The 19,099-nt window shown below is 40.6% G+C and overlaps 2 protein-coding genes across 2 annotated transcripts in view; both read right to left on the bottom strand.

The window, feature by feature from the left end:
- grm2a (glutamate receptor, metabotropic 2a) overlaps window positions 1-10,732 on the bottom strand; it is a 41,637-nt gene extending 30,905 nt beyond the window's left edge. The window contains exon 1 of the mRNA XM_074634354.1: window positions 9,691-10,732. The gene's annotated coding sequence lies outside the window, so the exon portion shown is untranslated. The remainder of the gene's footprint in view (window positions 1-9,690) is intronic.
- A 2,389-nt stretch (window positions 10,733-13,121) lies between these two features.
- Window positions 13,122-19,099, bottom strand: part of tex264a (testis expressed 264, ER-phagy receptor a) — an 82,831-nt gene continuing 76,853 nt past the window's right edge. The window contains exon 4 of the mRNA XM_074634388.1: window positions 13,122-14,559. Within this exon, the coding sequence (XP_074490489.1) occupies window positions 14,189-14,559 (371 nt within the window). The 3' untranslated portion in view covers window positions 13,122-14,188. The remainder of the gene's footprint in view (window positions 14,560-19,099) is intronic.

Raw genomic sequence — 19,099 nt, 5'->3', positions numbered from 1 at the left:
CAAAACAATTAATGTGTAGGCTACAAGTGTATCCTTACTTTTAGACACTTCATTTGAAAATCACACCTAAAGCAATACACATTGTTTGCCAAGAGTCAGATGAGAAGATTAATATCACCCTCTTATTACACGGCTTTGTTGAATACTCAATTCTGATTGGTCAATCACGGCGTTCTACGGTCTGTTATTTCTTTATAACAGACCGTTGCTATGGACGCAGTTCTGATGTCAGACTCTGGCGGATTGTTTTTTATGTCAAATTATTGATTTCTCGAGTAAGTAGCCATGTAATAAGCGGAATAATGTACAGCTAGCAGGTCATTGTTGTGAAATAAACCCTGTTTTTTTTTCACATCAATGACCGGGATATTTCAGTCCCTTCCTGGAGTCGTGGTCCCGGACAAGAAATAGTCCAGTGAAACTACAGCGCGTTGTTTTTACACTACGGTTCAGCATTGCCAGATGGGAAATGTCAAACTATTGTACCAGAGGCTTAAAATGATTGTATATTGAGGAAAATATCATACACGAGTCACAACCATGAAAACAAATAGACGTAAAGGTGTACTTTTACAAAACATGCACGTGTCTACAAATCTACCCATGTCTGTTTTTTTGTTTTTTTTATGTAGCTATAATGCATGGAAGGGGGTATGTGTCCATAAGTCCATCAGTCTGACAATTATGTAACAGCCTACTATTACAAAATAAAATGTACAAGACAGGAGGGAGAGAGAACGACAGCCGTGCTCGCGAGTCATGTTCAGCAACATCATAGCCTACACCAACCATGATTGGCTGGAAAGAGGTCAAGTGAGAAGAGATGCGTAAACACAGATTCATCTGGAAACTAATTATAATGAGACAGCGCAGACTAAAACCAACTAATTGTAAGCGTCACTAAACGGTCAAATTATCATACATTGTAGCACCTTTGGCATTATTGATCGTACATCCTACAGAGGGCAAAATTATTGTACAAATATGATAATTATCGTCCATCTGCTTCTGTTTTTGTGTCGATTAAACAAAACACAAGAACACAAATAAGGGTATCTCCCAAATTGTCGGACTATTCATTAATAAATGTATAAAATGTGTCTAGCAGGCATATAAATGGTTATAATATTTCATGGCTGTGGGTTTTCTCAAACCCAAGAAGATTCTTGACATAACATTAGCTGTTGAGAATTACTCATATACTCGATCAGCGTACTGCGTAAAATACTGTGTATGCAATACATGTATAAATGACAGATGCTGCGAGCAATATTTACACTTTAGATGTAATATCCCACCCAGGATTCTGTCTACACGTTAACTTCAAAGAAAGACTATGCCTCTCATTTTTCCTCTCTCCTCCTATGCAGCCATCGCTGTTTCCCTCTTCACCAGATGGCCTTTTTAATTCAAGAGTGTAAAGCCTGCCAGCCTCTTACACACTTCAAACCAGACTGTGTGAAGGAATGGGAGGAGTGGATGAAAAAAATACCCAAAAAAGAGATAGCAGATGTGAGAGGGCAGGAGGAAAAAGCAAAAAGAGGCGTGTGGGCAGCAGAGAAAAGAGGGAGAAGGGTGGGGTTTTGAGAAAGATGCTATCTAGGCTGATTTTTTTATGACACTCATTTGCCCCAGGAGTGGAGTGCAGCATTAATATGGTAATATCCCCCCAGGCGATAGCAAGTGTTGAAGAGTGGAGGTCATCTAGTGTATATGCAGCCCTGGGCCTGGATGAGCAGGTTGGAGATCCCAGTGGAATGACTTGGAGGCTGGCTAAGAGGAAGATCAGGTAATGGAAGTCAGGCTTCCCTAAAATCACATTTCCAGCTGACAAAGAGAATGGTCCTGGGTGGGGGAAGACTGAAAATGGTCTGCTAATGGGAAAGAAGGCTCAAGAGTGCACACACACTTACACATATACTGAGCACAAACAATGCAGGAAGCTCCTGGAAGCACCTGTGACAAATGAAAGTCTGTGATAGATTGCTGTTGAATATTGGATACGTGATTGAATTTCTTGATACATATTAAAGGATAAGGCTGAGCATATTCTGTGTTTTTCATACTGTCAACAAATCCAACAACAAAACCAACAATGAATTCATCCTACATACAATTACTGTTATGCCTAAAATAGTTTATTCCTCTGTTATATTGTTACAAGCCACACAGTTGCACTTGGTGACAGATATTTGCTCATTACCATGAACTATTGACATACACTGTCTGGTTGCTGTAAATACTCACTAGAGCACCAGAAGGTGCACACAGTATATTAATCCACAGCTAGAAATAGTCCCCATCAATGTGTGCACAATTGACTCATGTTTGATACCTCACTCAGAGGACATCCTTACCATAGTAACTCTACTTTAGGAGCAACGGAACAGATGGCGGGTGGCGGTACCACGGTTTTGCACTCTGCAGCTCACATTAGCGCCATTTCACAAGCGTGTTGGAGAACTATGGTGACCTTCAGGTAACGTAAAAACGCGGAAGACTCTGGAGTCAGTGTTTGATTTGTCCTTTCGTTAGGAATGAATGGGCTCGGAGCTGAGAGTCACAGACAGGGAAGAGAAGTCGGAGACTACTAACACATATTTAGTCTTTTTATGAGATGTGTTGATACTAAGAAAAATATGGATATACCTCCAGCCTTATCCTTTAAAGATATGTTTCATATTGACCACACTTTTTATCAAACTAGGACATGCAAAGCGAGAGAAACTAGTGATTAGAGAAAAGCAGAAAATCCTCATATTTGAAGACTGGACTTGTCCGTAAAACTTGTGTACACCTTTTAACTTTTTTTCTGTTCTGTTTTGACCCTACCTCCCAACAGGAGTTGGATTAACCAAACAGTGTGCTTGGTGCTGCGCATGTCTGTATGACGCGTTTTTGAGATTTAGGAGATGTTTGCACGTGCTCCTCTACGGGCCTCAGTGACCTATAGTTACACATAACACCCTTCTTTGTGTAGTTTGCACTTTGCAAAGAAGTATGAGTGTTTTTTTCGCAGAAGAATAATTCCAGTTTTAAACAATAGATTTCATTTCAATCAATTTACCAATTAATCCTGAGTAACGAACATTCTCTTTAGACATCGTCACATCTGTATTGTATTGTGTTTAGTCACAACTGATAGAGGAATTCAAGCTTTTGTTTCTTTAATCTGGCCATCACAGTGTCTTTTAGGTCATTTGAGGCTCTCCCTGTTTGTTGCAATTTCACCTAGCCTATTAGAAAAGGATCTTTTAGAAGTTTTCTCACTCAACCTCAGTGGAATAAAGACTCATTTAAACCGTAGCAAACACTATTAAAGAAGTAGCACATTGGTGGGCTGTTGTATTCGATAAGATAACATGATCTATAGAATATAGTGATGGCAGATGAGATATTTGCAGGAAATCTTACACGGATTATCTCCGAACAGCACAAGTGTTTTGAATCCAGTTCAATTAATGTTGCAAGGAAGATTGACTGGATCAATGATATCCACTGAAGTTACATCAGTAAAAACAATGAAATGTCTCCCAAAAATACAACTACTGACCTTTTTCTGATAAGGTCATTTATACAAGCAGCAATTAAAGAGGAAGAGGAAATTTCACGTCATTTTTGAGAAGCAGCAATTAAGAAGACGGGAATCAATTCGGAGGTTCGCTGCATCACTGGAAAGGTTTACTGTCACACAATGAGTGGAGATAGACAGTCAGTAAAGGGAAAACAAACAATCCACATCATTCTATGTGTGCTTTTACGTTAACATCCCCCTCATCCATCTCATCTTCTCCCTCCACCTGTAAAGGGGGAATCCCCTGCAAGTGTTCGACAGTCCCTTCACCTCCCAGGAGCCCCATTCTGCCTCCCTCATCAAACATTCATCCTCACTCTTTGTCTCTCGGAGATCATTACTGCCAGGCCTGTGATTGGCCGGAACATGGTGATGGATGTATATGGTGCTTTGTTTCAAAGGTTTTTATTGTATCTTTGCATTATTCATTATCACACCACCACACCGTTAAAAGAAAGTGGCATGAAACACTAGGATTTTTTTTTGGAAATCATTAGAAGAGCTCTTCCTGGACTGACAATAAGCATTAGAGAGGGAATTGAAGTTATCAAGATGAGAGCTTACATTTAGTTTTTCTGTTTTTAAACCGCATCATTTATATAACTTAAAAAAACAATATCCAAGAACAGGAAGGATTGTTTTTAAATAGGAGCTTCAATTTCTCTTAAATTAGTTCTTGCCTTAGCAAAATGAAAGTTTCATTGCATTTAGACTGAGTCGTGATATGTTTGGGGGAATACCACAACGCGAGATTACACTGTGGTATTTCCACCTTTATTTCAGAGAGCCTTTGTTTTCCCTTTCATCCTTATTATCTCCTTTTTATTCAGCTCTCTAGTAACACTGACATAAATTTGGGAACTTGTGACTCAACATTTCTGTTGATTTGACTGAGAGGCTCTTGCAAACAAAAAGCACACAGGTGTATACTTAAAGCCCCAGGAAATCCAAAGTGTTTCTCTAAAACATTGAATGATTATGCATAAATTGTTTATTAAGAGTTTAACACTCAGCTGGCTTGCTTTATCATGACTGTGTGTGTCCGTTTTAATGTTTCTAACAGCATAATCATATGGTTGGTCAATCTATATCAGCCTGACATGAACAATTACAAACAGTAACTCAAACTTGAGAAATGCAAAGCTAAAACCCAACAGCAATGACCACTTGTCACCAGAATGCTGATAGAAAACGAGGAGCTTGAGGTTTAATACTTTAATGCAGAGGTTCCCATCGGGGTTCGGGACCCCTCAGGGGTCACCGGATGAATCTAGTAGGTTGAGAGAAGACTTCCAAGATAGAAATTAAAGGCACAGTGTGTAGGATTTGGCGGCATCTAGTGGCGTAGTTGCAGATTGCAACCAACTGAGTATCCATCCGCTCACTCCTCCCTTTCTAAGACTGCAGTAACGTGAGCCGCCGAGTGCAAAACCGTGGTAACGCCGTCCACCTCGCTTCAGAGGCCGTCCGTACCATAATAACTCTACTTTAGGAGCAACGGAAGAGAGATGGCGGTTAGCAGTACCACGGTTTTGCACTCTGCGGCTCACGTTACCGCAGTTTCACAAGCGTGTTGGACAACTACAGTGGCCTTCAGGTAACGTAAAAACATGAAAGTCTCTCTAGAGCCAGTGTTTGGTTTGTCCGTTCTGGGCTACTGTAGAAACATGGTGGAGCAACATGGCGGACTCTGTGAAGAGGACCCGCTCCCTTTGTAGATATGAAGGGCTCATTCTAAGCTAACGAAAACACAACAATTCTTAGTTTCAGGTGATTATACACTAATGAAAACATTGTTATGAATATTGTATTCCATTTCTGCTAATAGATCCCTGAAATGTTACACATGGTTCCTTTAAAGGTCCAGTGTGTACGATCTGGCGGTATCTAGCGGTGAGGTGAGGAGATTGCAACCAACTGAAGCCTCTCCCGTGTGCCAAGCGTGTTGGAGAGCTACGGTGGCCGACGCAAAAACGCGAATGGCCCTCTCTAGAGCCATTCGGAGCAAAGCCAGTGCGTGAGTGTGTGTGTGTACATGGGAAGTGAGTGGTGAAGCAAGAGAGAGAGAGAGAGCGGCAGTGACGGGAGCAAGTAACGTCTTCGCTCCGGCCTAAGCTGTTAAAGTTAACAGAGTTTGGTTTGTCGTTCTGGGTTACTGTTGAAACATGGCAGACTCTGTGAAGAGGACCCGTTCCCTATGTAGATATAAACGGCTCATTCTAAACTAACGAAAACACAACGATTCTCATTATCAGGTGATTATACACTAACGAAAAACATAGTTGTTCATATTATATTCCATTTCTGCCAATAGATCCCTCGAAATGTTACACACTGGACCTTTAAGAAAAAAATACATTTCAGACTTTTCTATCATATTTGCTTCTTTTCTTGTGATATTTTACAGATCACTGGGGAAATCACTACAAACGGGCTCCTCACAAGTTACAGACAACAAGGGGTTACAAGAAGATATTGCTTTATATTATGGTATCACAAGTTAAATCAAAAGGGTTTGGGAACAGTTTGAATCCTTTCATCAACAGCAGATCAGCTGCCACAACCTTTAACACATAGCAGCATGAGAAGTAAAGAGGGCTTGGCCTCCACTGACTTAGGTATGCACATGTCATAAATCTATCTAGGATGGGGCACCAGGATATCTGAGGCACAAAGATAATGTAGCCTATATCTTTATGCCCAAAACATCCTCTATGTATGGCATATTCCTCTGGACAGTTAGAGCTCAGATGTTTAAAACATGGACATTTCTTGGACAGAGGTGGAAACCACACATCCGGTTAATCTGTTCATTGTCCTGAGTAATTTTGATCCTTTCGAGTGCCACTAATCCCGTTAGTATCAGTGAAGTCAGTAGGAGTTGCAAGCAGAATATACCAACAAGAGTTCATCATTACTCACAATTGAGATTACTGATGCAGCTGACCTGACTCACCTAAAAACCTCTCACACATAACAATGTAAAATGAGTCATTTGCAGTCAGTGCAGCAGCTAATATTAATATGAGAGTCATAAGAACATCATTAATTAATTGAAAGCTTCTCTGTGCTTTCACTTGAGTAGGTCCATGCTTAAATCTTTCTACTTGAGTAGGAATCTAGTGATTGTTTGTGTTTTTTATTGGTTTAATGTGTGATTTAAGCATGATTTTATGAGGATTGCATCTGCAATGAATTGTGAGTGGACTATACAGACTCATTGAGTGCATATGTTTGATCGGAAATTAAATTTATAGGAAGAAAATTCTTAAAACATACACACTGAAAACATTTCCATTCATTCTGTGCATCTAAAATTAGGGCCAGCACTATTTTTGTCACTTCTTGTCTTTCATTGTCACTTTGCTTTTGTCTTTCACATAACAGCCACACGGCAGTGTCTTATTAACACTAGTGCAGTTGTACTATCACCTCGCAGAATACAAATCAGAACATAAAGAACTACATGTACAGTGGTGCGGAGGGACATTAAATATTTCATTTAACAGATGTTACGGGCACCAGGTGTAAAGTATAGACCTGGCTTTATGTGATATGACACTGGCAGACATCCAACTTCCAACCGATGGACTTCACTTGCACATGTGTGTGTGTGAGTAAGTACATGACCATAAGGAGGAGTAAGCTATTAAGCTGTCCTTTTTGATCGGACCCGAGTGATTCATCACACAGGAATTTAATCACTGGTAGCTGGTAGCTAATACAACCCACACTCAGCCGCTTTAAAAAACGATTTGCTGTAATAACAGACTTGCGTTGCTTGTACTAGAAAGATCATGCATTCAAGTTAAGCTGTTAAACAAAGCTGAGAAAAAGCCATTCCTGCTTCGGTTTCTCTCTTCAACTAATGAGTCATTTTTGCATTGTTTGTTCCAAAACTCTTAACGTGCTGCTGCCCAGCTCTGGTCGTCCAGCACCCAAAGTAATTAAAGCATCAGTGGGTAGAAACGGTCAGTGTATCCTGACAGTAGTGCATGAGACAGGAATCTGAAAAAAATCATGTGCCTCTGTGTCCTCCGGTGCTCCTAATGACATCTGAAAGATTTCACAGAACCGAGCTGGAGTCTGCCGTCTCTGAGCAGCTGTCAATCACTCGCGAACTCCGATCAAACTGTCAAACTAGGCAGCGCTGATCAAATATGTATCAATATTCTCTTACTGTACTTATTTTCAGAAACATCTTGTAGTGTACCGTTTGGCTGTAAAATTAGAAAGTTTGTGACTCGTCCGCCATGTTGAGATCAGTTGAGGAAATACCAAGCACCGCCCACCAGCCGGAGCAAACTTTCTCGTTTTACAGCTAAACAGTACACTACAAGATGTTCCTGAAAACATTTGAGGGGAGAAATAGGCATTACAGTAACCGAATATTGATTCATATTTGATCAGCGCTGCCTAGTTTGACCGTTTAATCGGAGTTCAAGAGTGATTGACAGCTGCCTCCGTTGAATGAACAGCCAATAAGAACTCTCTCTCTCTCTGAAATGACCTGTGATTGGTCAAAATCTCCTGTCACGGGCTAGATTCCTTAAAGCCTTAAAACAGAGCCATGAGGAGGTGCAGAAGTCTAGTTTCCTTTCAGAACACTTAAATTACAATATGCTGAAAGGTTAATTTGGAATTTTTGCCCAATGATGCCATAAACATTCTGCTTACTGCAGGTTTAACAAGGTTCCCTGTCCGCATATGAGTCCCCTTATAGCATCTAGCCAAAAGTAACAGGTGAGGCGGACCACATTCAGGATTGAGCTGCAGAGGGAGCACACAAGTCAGACAGCTCCACATCCTCCTGTTACTTTTTTTTTGTTCCTGGATTCATGGTGATGACAGTGGAGCAATAGTCTTCCTCAGTCAGGCATAGCCTGAATAATTTACTGTAATCAACATCTTCAGCTGAGCGCTGCATATCATTTCAGATTCTCAGTCGTATAGAAGGAGGATTTACAGTATAAAATGCTTAATCCTATAATGTAAAACGAATCATAAACTCATATACTAATGATCATTTTAAAGACTTTGTTTCTGTGTGAATCTGTATGTTGGATGAAGTGATTACACTGCATTCTGAGGGGGTTTCTATTGTGTCTTATCTGCTGAACATGCAGCACAGATGCCCCCTGGGACTGCAGGAAGCATCCACAGAACATTTTGCTTCCCCTAATGACTTTGTCCAGCACTATAACGACACAGCCTCGAAATATGTGCGCCTTGGGGCGTTCATTTATATTCCTAGTGGGTTTAAAAATGTATTTTTAAACTCCTGGTGATATCATAATCGAAGAATTACACAGAAATCACTCCATTTGCATCTCATTGTTTCCATGCTAATTTACAACAGGATGATGAATCTGCACTGATGTGTGGTTCTATCAATTTGGATTATTATTATATTTCGAGATGAAAAAAATAAATAATTAAAAAGATCATTATCCATATTCCGAGCATCCTCAAACTATAAAGAAATGACACCGACAATAGAAACCAAACCAAACGACGAACCGTGTTTGTGCAGATCATCTCCTCATCTCCCTGCAACACCCTGTGGCACACAAACTAATTCTCAAGTTTTTGACTTTCAAATAATGTTTAGCACTTTTTTCATCATGCAAAGTGATTTGCCAGATGTGCGAGATCGGAGATGTGCTGGTTGTTGTGTTGCAGCAGCAGCAGCAGCAGCGTCTGTTTAGTAGTTTGTCAGCAGCCTCGCACATGTGGAGGGTTGTGTTGTGCAGCGAGTAGAGACATGGCTGTATAGCCAGAGATGTAGTGGTAAACAAGAAAGCAGGTAAATGTATTCACTATACGGTAAACAATAGCAAATAATGTCAATACAACAAGAATAATATTGCCAGAAAATGGCAATTACGCACAACAAATTACGCACCAATTTATTCCTCCATCTCCTTTGTCTTTTGCACGAATATCACTTTAAGGATGTGAACTGCAGAGGTAAAAGGTGAGGTCAACTCTTCAGCAAATTCAAAACCTGAATGCACTAGATTCACTTCTCCACAAACCAGCTCGTAGAAAGTTCAGAAAAATGCACCTTCAGGAATCCAAATGAGAAACACACACACACGCACAACATGTCTTACCTGCAAGGTTCCTCAGTTTGCAGCTCTGCCGTGCGATGAATGGATCGTGCGAAGCCAACGCATATCCTTTGCAGCAGTTTCTTCAGACTGAAAACAGCGTGGATGTGAACTCCAGTGGAGCTGGATGGATGGATGAATGAATGGAGGAGGCGAGTGTGCCTGAAGTTTGAACCGCGTGCAGCTGAGCCGCGCGCCAGGAGCTGTCCGTGGTGCTGAAAGAAGAAAAACAAAAAAAGAAAAAAACCACAACGACGAGCTTTTGCCCGGATACCTGATGGAGGTCTGATCCAGCTGCTGACAGCGGTTCAAAAGTCACATCTCCTAAACAACTGACGCCCACTTGATTGTTCTGGTGAGGGGGAAAAAAGGCGTTTCACTTTCTGGAGCATCAACTGTGAAGAAATGTAAATTTAAAGGAACAATCTATAAAAAACAAAAAGTGACGTTTATGAGCTTGATAAGATGCCAGATTAGGAGCTTCAGCCTTCACAAAGTTTAAATTCTACCTGTTACTCGAGCTATATGCAAAATCTGTCAATATGTTCAGAAATGATCCTGCTTGCAGATGAGCCAATAACTCTCAGAATGTTTGGACACTTGAACAAAGGCGTGCGTTGCTCCAGTCCCGGAGATAGTCTGTCTCATCGCAACATGAACATGAAGAGCAATTTAGAGCCTGATGGAAAAAAAAGATTTCATTCAGCCGCTTTGTTCTAGTTTGTTCTAAGCTGTTGGATCGGATGTGGAAACGCGTTAAAGAGTCGCTCCCTATTTGTTCAAGCGGTCAGGAGGGGGGTAGGGTACGGAATATTAAATTCTTTGGAGACCGCTCATCTCCAGCGGTGGATCATTTTATTTGGGGATCCGGTAACAAGTTGTGACACGGCACGGGAGGAGGGTGTGAGGTCAGTCCCGGATGGCACAGCGATGCGCGCATCAGGAGGGATGTGCGCTTGGAGAGGTTGAGCTGGACCCTTTCCTCTCTACTCCTGCACAAAGCAGCTTCACACACACAACGGTCGAGCATCTAAATTTGTATGTTGAGACATCTCCCCCCCCCTATCTCTTTCCACGTGCAATATAATGAGATTAATAATTAACATCATGGGAAGGCAATAATCTCCGCGCCCTCAAAGCTGCACGACACCCCTGTGGGTATCACTATTAATTAAATCAGTTTGCCGACCCGGTGTGTGTGTGTGTGTGTCAGCGCAAGTCTCCTCTAGGGCTGCTTTTCATTTTTTTGCCTTTGGACAAAGGTTGTGGTGCCAGGATTAAAAGCTGAAAGTGCAACAGACGTGTGGTGAGGGCATCTGTCCATGCAGACTGATCACACCTCTGTAGGCACGACAGCCACCAATCTCATAGTTTAATCACAGCACTAAATGTCACCCACAGACTGTTAGGTGAGATATTTTAGAACTAGACTTCTCCCATGGTCCGAGGATGAACAATGAGTGGCGATATGTTAGGGCATTTTCTAATGAAATTTTAGACTGCCAACATAAGAGATGATGCTTCATTACTATATTGCAGACATGCAATATATGGTACAACATGCAGTGTCTTAAAGGAGCAGTGTGTAGGATCTGGCGGCATCTAGCGGTGAGGTTGCAGATTGCAACCAAATGAAACTTCTCCCATACACCAAGCATGTAGGAGAACTACGATAGCCAACGCAAAGGCATGAATACGCGAAAGGCCAACACGTTCTCATCCCAACTCGTCGCATACTAACGCTTTAACAGACCCCTCGGTGTCACTTTTCAGTCGCAGTAAACACATGCTTAATGTTGTGAATTAAACATACACTTGTTAAGACTTAATTGTGTATCATGATATCTCAAAATATGATTTCATCACAATACGATTGCATTGAAAGATGATAAAGTATTAAAGTATTAATTTCTGCCCAGCCCAAAGTATGAGGTATTGGTTGATATTCATTTGCATACATAAGCCCATAACATAAACATGTGATATGTCAGGCTGGTCTCATACACTGTTTATAGCTATACCTATGAAGGGTAATGTACTTTAATTTGTGTATATCCCACAAAATCAATTTGTGTGTAATTCATGTAATCGTGAACCAGGAAAAAAGAGCGACAAACGCTGCATAGGGAAGAGGTTGGGATGGATGGGTGGGTTAAAAAAAACCCGGATATTAGCCCAGGAGACCGGCGTTCATGTCCTGTGTAAAAACAGAAGTCGTTGATTTATTTATCACGTAACTTCCGTACTTAAGTAACGCCACTTCCGGAATTATTTGAAGTCAAACCAGGATCTTTTCCTAAACCTAACAAAGTAGTTTTGTTGCCTAAACCTGAGGAAGTTGCTTCCTGTGAAGAGGGAAGTTTATTTTGAAAAGACTGTATACTTACATGTAACAAGCAGAAATTGACACGTGTTGCTGAGCATTCGTAGAAAAATGAACAAAAAGGAGGAATAACTTTTTCGTAAGATATCATGGATATGTACGAAGCTGGACATTTTACAGGTGATAAATAAAACTTGTTCTCTGCTGGACAAATTATGTAAGAAAGACACCGTTTCTAAATGACCTCAAATGCATCATTTGATATATTATATCTGTAATATATGATATACTGTATGTGTGATAAGCTAATATCCACCATTATGTTGAACAGGAGCAAGAAGATCTTTTTCTCTCTCTGCTTGACGGTGTATTAATCAGTAAAATGACTGTACCTACTACGGCGCTGGACTTGAGTGAAAACATTTGTCCTTATAGGTCACAAAGCTCATTAAGGAGCACCGGCTAAAGAACACGTGTGTCCATCAAGCATCAATAGTCTGTTGGAGCCTATTCTTCCTCTTCTGCTGTACTCAGAGCTGATTAAATAAACTGTGAGACAAATGTCAAACCTTTCATTCAAACACAGCTCCTGCTAAGGTGACAGAATTCGGATACAATAACATTTTGTAATAATCTTGAATGTTTGTGCCTCTCAAAAGGCACAGACATTTGTATTACTTTGCGCACACTGATTAAACATTTTAAGTGTGCCAGGGGAAATTGCTCCCTCGAGAAAATCTTTGCTTAATTTTCTCAACTTGCACCGAGAGATAAATTATGCCATTATTGGCTCTTTCTTGAATGTTTCTCTTTTATTGAGTTGTTAAATTCCAAGTCTTTGCCTTTCCAAAAGAAGCAAGAGGCAGTCACAATGTGAAACCATGAAAGCGGTTAGCGTTTAAGAGACAGCTTAATAAGTTATTAGGCACTAACTTCTAAACAACAATGTGTCTTACTGCCACCCACACTTTGTTACATCCCTCTGTCTCTCTGTTGGGATACAAATAAACCTGGATAAGAATCGGAGTAGAGCAGTAATGATGTACCTTTTTAAAAATAACCTCAATTTTAAGTTTTAATACAGAGGACTGTATAGAATAAGGGTTATATGTTTTTTTTAACTTTTCATTTTAAAATTTTATTACAGACAGAAAGACACCACCATGGCAATGTGCTGTACATTTCTCCCAATGCCTCACAGCACCAACAACTTCAACCTACGTACGAACACATCACAACTAGTCTCTGGAAGAGAGTGAATTTTGGCTACAAACAGAGTGGTTCAACAAACCGACTATAGAAGAGAAAGTTACGTTAAAAAACTAAAGCAATTATCTGAGCACAGTGTGACAATAAAAGTTCTGTACACTACAGTATCCAAGGGGACAAGTTTACATCTTCGAATTGCATTATTAAATCCTAGTCCTGGTGATTTGGAGGCTTCGGTGATGTTTCTTTATTGTTGTTGATGAAAGTTTTTCTGCCTCAGACTTCAGAATTTTCCCCTGTGTGACAAAAAAACAGAATAACACACTGAAATAGGTCCATAAAAATTTCTACGGCATTAGCTCCGGCACATTTTCACCCCATTATTACTGTATATCAAGACACCAAAGTCGGGTAATGCACACCAACACGTTACATTAAAAACCTCAGGGCGTGACCTTGAAAGTGGGGTACAATATCAACTGTCGCACACGGGCAAAAAGATGCTGTATGATGATCCAGGATAGCCGGCATCAGTGTCCTTCCTTTTGGGCTAATCTTAAACTGAAGTGCCACTTCTAATCTGAACAGGAATGATGGGGGATTCACACAGGATTACAGTCTGAAAGGAAATATAGATTTGAACAAATCTTGCTTCTCATTTGCTGCACACCATGTGCAGAGAAAAATTAGGTTTACTCAAGAAAACTGTGGCTGTCTGTTGTTTTATCCTGGTTTAGTTTAAATATAGGATCAGGAATTATTTTTAAAAATGAGATTATAGTATAACAAAAAAGTACTACAGGCTTCAAAAAGAGAATTAGAAGGCGCAGAAATACGGCATGTTGGTCATGGCATGAACAGCTTTAGATCCACCAACAAGATTACATGACAGATAACCAGCAACAACCGAGAAACTCTCTAGCACGCCGGTGTTACACGGCCTCATCTCTTATCTCTTCAGCATCCTCCCTACTCCTCTCCATCCCCCAAGGGCTCTTGGTTCTCAGCCACCAGTTCAACCGCTTCTCTAGCTCCGTCTTCACCCTCGGGGACCTCCGCCTCATCTCCATCTCCATCTCCCTTCTCTTCCCTCTCTCCTCCCGCCTCCTGCTCCTCCTGATCCATGTCAAGCTCTTCAAAGGACGAGCCGCTGCCCATGGACTCGTTCGAGCCTCTCTCGCTGCTGTCCCTGTGCTTAATGTCTTCATTTGCATCCATTACGTCCCTCAGAGGCAGGGATGATGCCAGAGAGGCAGCTGTGGAAGCAGCCAGGGAAGTCTCTCTGCTGTCCCATGGCACGCCGCCGCTCACTGAACTCACATCACTGTGGGAGTCTGCACCTGCAGCAACACAGGAAAAAGACACAGATAGAATAGGCTCTTTGAGTGTGCACAAACAAACTGAAATGATTACAGGCAAGGAAAACTCAATTAGAGTGAACTACAGGTGTGCTATATTATTATGAGCTATTTTGATTTCCCTTGGTGGGATTGTAAAGAAGTAACAACTACCTCCACAATTCAGAAGAGCACATTGAAAAGTAAAGTTTGAAATACCTTATAATGGATACTGCACCTCCTAAATGTTTGTCTTACATTAGAGACATGCTTCAACATAGTCAGTCATAAACCAAAGTGTTGGACAAATTGTATTGAATATTGAGGGAGAGCGCTGTAGACAGCAGCTGCTCACAGGCTGTAATATGGTGCTATTGGGGCAAGCTGGCATCGTCATTTACGTCCACTAAAAGTGCTTTTTTTTTGCCATAACAGGCTCTGATTGTTATTATAAGTGTCTGAATTATGGAAAGAGTCTCGCTCAAGGTGGAATAGTGGAACACATCCATGGTGGAAACACGAGTAACAGCCAGGCAGAGTTTGTTGTGTTGGAGTACAGAAAGCATAGCTTAGTGTTATATTAAACATTTTTAATGTCATGGCTGAATATTTAGATGATTTCGACAATGTGGATGAAGTCTTTGAATTTGATGGGCGCCCGTATTTATTTGAGTCAGAGTATACGGATATTCAGATTTCACAACGAGACTCCTCCTTGAGCGGGACTTGGACACACTAAACAGACGGGATCAAGCGAAAGGTAAGAAAATGTTGTTTTTCTCCGTAGGGTCTTTTCCATAATGTTGTCAGACACTTATAATAACAATCTGAGCCTGTCAGTGACAAAAACAAGCACTTTTAGTGAACGTAGCGTTACATTGACGCTGCTCACTTGCCCTCGCAGCTCGTTTCGTGGCTACCGGTTACAGCGCTCTCCCTCAAAACTGGAACAATTAAAAAAATTGTAGTCCCCATTAGTTACTTAGAGACAAAAAAGGGAAAAAAGGATCCAGGTTAATAAAAATCCAAAGTTACCTTTTAACATTTTGACATAATGGCACTAGATTAAAAGTCAGAGGATCACAAAGTTATTACAATTCATCCTCTGGGACAATATTTTACTCAAAACCACAAATGTCAACATCATGGTGGCACTAGAGGAGAAAACAGGGGATTCATCCTCCAGGGACAATGACTGTCTGTACATATATTACATACAATCCTTCCAATAGTTGTTGAAATGTTTCACTGAAAGAAAAAAAAATGTCAACCTCATTGTTGAGATATTCAAATCTGGACCGATCGACTGCCAGACAGAAATTGCCATATAGAGCCACGCCGCTAGCATGGTTAATTATTTTCATATAGAAACAAAGGTTATTAACACAGTAACCAACATTAACGTTGTGCTTTGTAATAAACCCTCATTAAAGATGATGCAAGGGTGTAAAGATGTGTGTATAAGCATTTTCATTCTCTGCCATCCTTTGATCACAGCTGAGCATAATAACGTTTGAAACTTCCCGTTCTTTCGCCACTTAAAATTCACCAGATCTGTATCTTAAAGTGACTTTATTATAATGATACCAACCCCACTACCTTCAGCTTCAACATGGTTATTAAAGCTCATCTGGAGTCTATGTGCCAGCTGAAGTCAGAGGAACCAGATTATTATTGTTAGAGAGAGAAAAGATCTTTCATATAAACTCAAAGATGAGTCATGGCCACGTTAGCAACATCACTTCTTGCATCTAATGTCCCTGTATTGTGCTATGGTACAGCTAACTATAGCTTTGCAGAGAGGGAATGTTCTTGCTGCTGCCGTCTGCAGCACATAACACACTATCTGAAGTCATCATGAACAACGTCCATTAGCTTAATTGATGGAGATTTCCGCAACCAGATGATCAGCTTGGTAATGCTTTCAGCCTATACCTGACTCTAATTGGCCTTTGATCCATGATTCTCTGCTACTGAATAGACATTCATCACCTCTTGCTGCTGTTATTTTTAGGTGTTTGTGTTTAAGCAAACTAGAAGTTAAATGCTCTAATGTTGTGAGCAAAAACATAGTAAATATAGGAAAAGCCAGCACTATGAAAATCTTACAGCAAGGTTGAAATAAATTAAGTTGTATAAAAAAGAACAGCACTGTGTGTCAGGTAGGCCAAAGATAAAAACTAAAATGAGGGAGACAAATGAAAGATATGAGGCCTTCATTGCTTATACTGCCTAAAAATTACAAATGAAAATAGGAATCAAGACTTATAAATGTTAGAGGCACATCACATCTCCCACCTACACAACAAATATTACTCAGTGAGCTTTCTGCAGTCGGCCCTCCGGAAGAGACTTCAGAGGCAGGAGAGGAGAATACGCCAAACTTGCTCTGCAAAAAGCAGACTTAAAGGGGACATATCACGCTCATTTTCAGGTTCATACTTGGATTTTAAGTTCCTGCTAGAATATGTTTACACGCTTTAATGTTCAAAAAACACATTACTTTTCTCATACTGTCTCTCTGAATATACCTGTATTCACCCTCTGCCTGAGACGCTCCGTTTTAGCGCCTGTCTCTTTAAGACCCCCTTCTGAAAAAGCCCAGTCTGCTCTGATTGCCTTGAGGGAAAAATATGGTGCAAAGGTAATTCTCAAGCTGTGGTCATATAAATGTGCAGGGTGGTGCAGCAGTTTTAGGACATAATGATTTAAATGAGGGCTATTTAAGTGTTCGTTTTCAGTCCACAATGGCCGCAGCGCTACCGCAGCACCATCTAGTGGCCATTGCCAGAAAAGCACCAGAGTTTTGCCTCTTTGCTTCTATACTCTTTGGTTGTGTACAGGCAGACAATTATGTCTGTATGGGTTGTAGCTACTGCAGAAGTGAGCCAATCACATGCCATAAGAAATTGAAGAATGCTTGTGTTGATTGTCAACTTTTTCTAGATCTGGGCACAAAAAGTATTAATTGCAGGTATCATTTGACTGGAGAGTTTCGATACTACTTGATACTTAAAAGGTATCTACTACCAATACCCAGCCCTCGTGCACAAGCACTGAAAAAGAGAAAAAGAGTTTTTCATGATATGCCCCCTTTAAAACCTCGATGCCAAATTCTTTAAGGTTTTCCTAATTATGACCGTTATTGAATTGTTTTGACAATTTAGCCTCTACTGTGCAACATACGGACGCTTTTAATTTTTTTGTATGGACCGAATATATCTTATTTAGTTTAAAATGAACAGCCTCGATATAAAAATGTCTTAAAATAAAATCCGACTCGAGTTGACTTGACTATCCCACAGGACACTAAAACACTTTTGTCCAAGCTATTTTCCTGCTGCTTTCACACTCCAAATAAATCTCATCCACACATCAAAGTGTGTTTGCACTAAATGTGTCATCTGGGACCCAAATACAATAAACAGGGAGTCTCCGAGCTCCTCGCTGAGGTCAGTTCTTCCTCTTCATTCATCCGCATCTCAACATCACTCAGCAATCTAATTATCACATCCAGCAGATCTGATCCTGTCGGCTGTGGAGAATATCACATATGGGAAGTCCATTTAGGTTATTTATAATATCTATTTATGGGCCTGTTGATTCACTAGCAGGTCCAAACAAAACCATTGGGAATGGTCTTCAGACGAACAGGTCCGGTGTGAATGAGATGCGACTGCTTCAAATGCATATAGACGCAGTGTACTGTAGGTATTGATTTATATTTCATTTGCATTATGCAGTAAAATGACTTTTCCAGAGAGACCCATTTTACAATACAAGGAATTTTACGGGATATAATGGGTCTATTTAGGGTAATTGGGTGGACAGCCCCCCAAGGAAGAGCCTCAACACACTGGACAACTTTCACCCCCTCTACAACTGCAAGCAAGTCCTGAAATTGGTACCCTGGTTGAAGCCAGCTGTGCCTCTGAAAGTCTTTTAGATAACATTTGCCTAAATTAGTTGCTAAATTGGGCCCATTGGGATTATTAGCAGAGAATCAAGGTCTTGTTCTTCCAACTGTTTGGTACAGAGGAGAGGCTTTTTAAGGAGGTAATTAGAGACAGATAGGGCTGAGGCATGCTGAGAGTTTGGAGAATCAGAGTGCAAAGCGAGAGAAGTGCGACAATAAAATGCATACACAGAAGTTAAGAGGTGATACAGTAGATGGATCTTCTTGTCTACAAATTAGAGCTGGGAGGAAGGAGCATTTAAAGGATACTCATCATAAAATATACACATGTATTGTAAATATGCACATGTATTGTTTCACATGTATGTCAAAGTAAACAGTGTGTTTCTTAGGAAAAAAGCAGTTGGTTTCCATCCAAATTTAGCGCAAATTTTAACCTGAATTCCGTCAAAAGAAAAAGCGAATGAATGCTCATTTCCATCCACTACTGCTTCTTTCAAACTTCAAACGTTTGAAAGAAACGCAGCAAAAGTGCCCCCTTGGATGCCCTTATGGTAGATAACACATGATGCATGATGAAACGCTCTCTAGGGTGCCCTTCCAGTGGAGAAATCGTGATGAAGTGCA

Source organism: Sebastes fasciatus, chromosome 1, assembly GCF_043250625.1.
Source record: "Sebastes fasciatus isolate fSebFas1 chromosome 1, fSebFas1.pri, whole genome shotgun sequence".
In the NCBI taxonomy this organism is placed as follows: Eukaryota; Metazoa; Chordata; class Actinopteri; order Perciformes; family Sebastidae; genus Sebastes; species Sebastes fasciatus.
The sequence above is the reverse complement of the archived record's forward strand: the minus strand, read 5'-3'. Positions and strand labels throughout refer to the sequence as shown.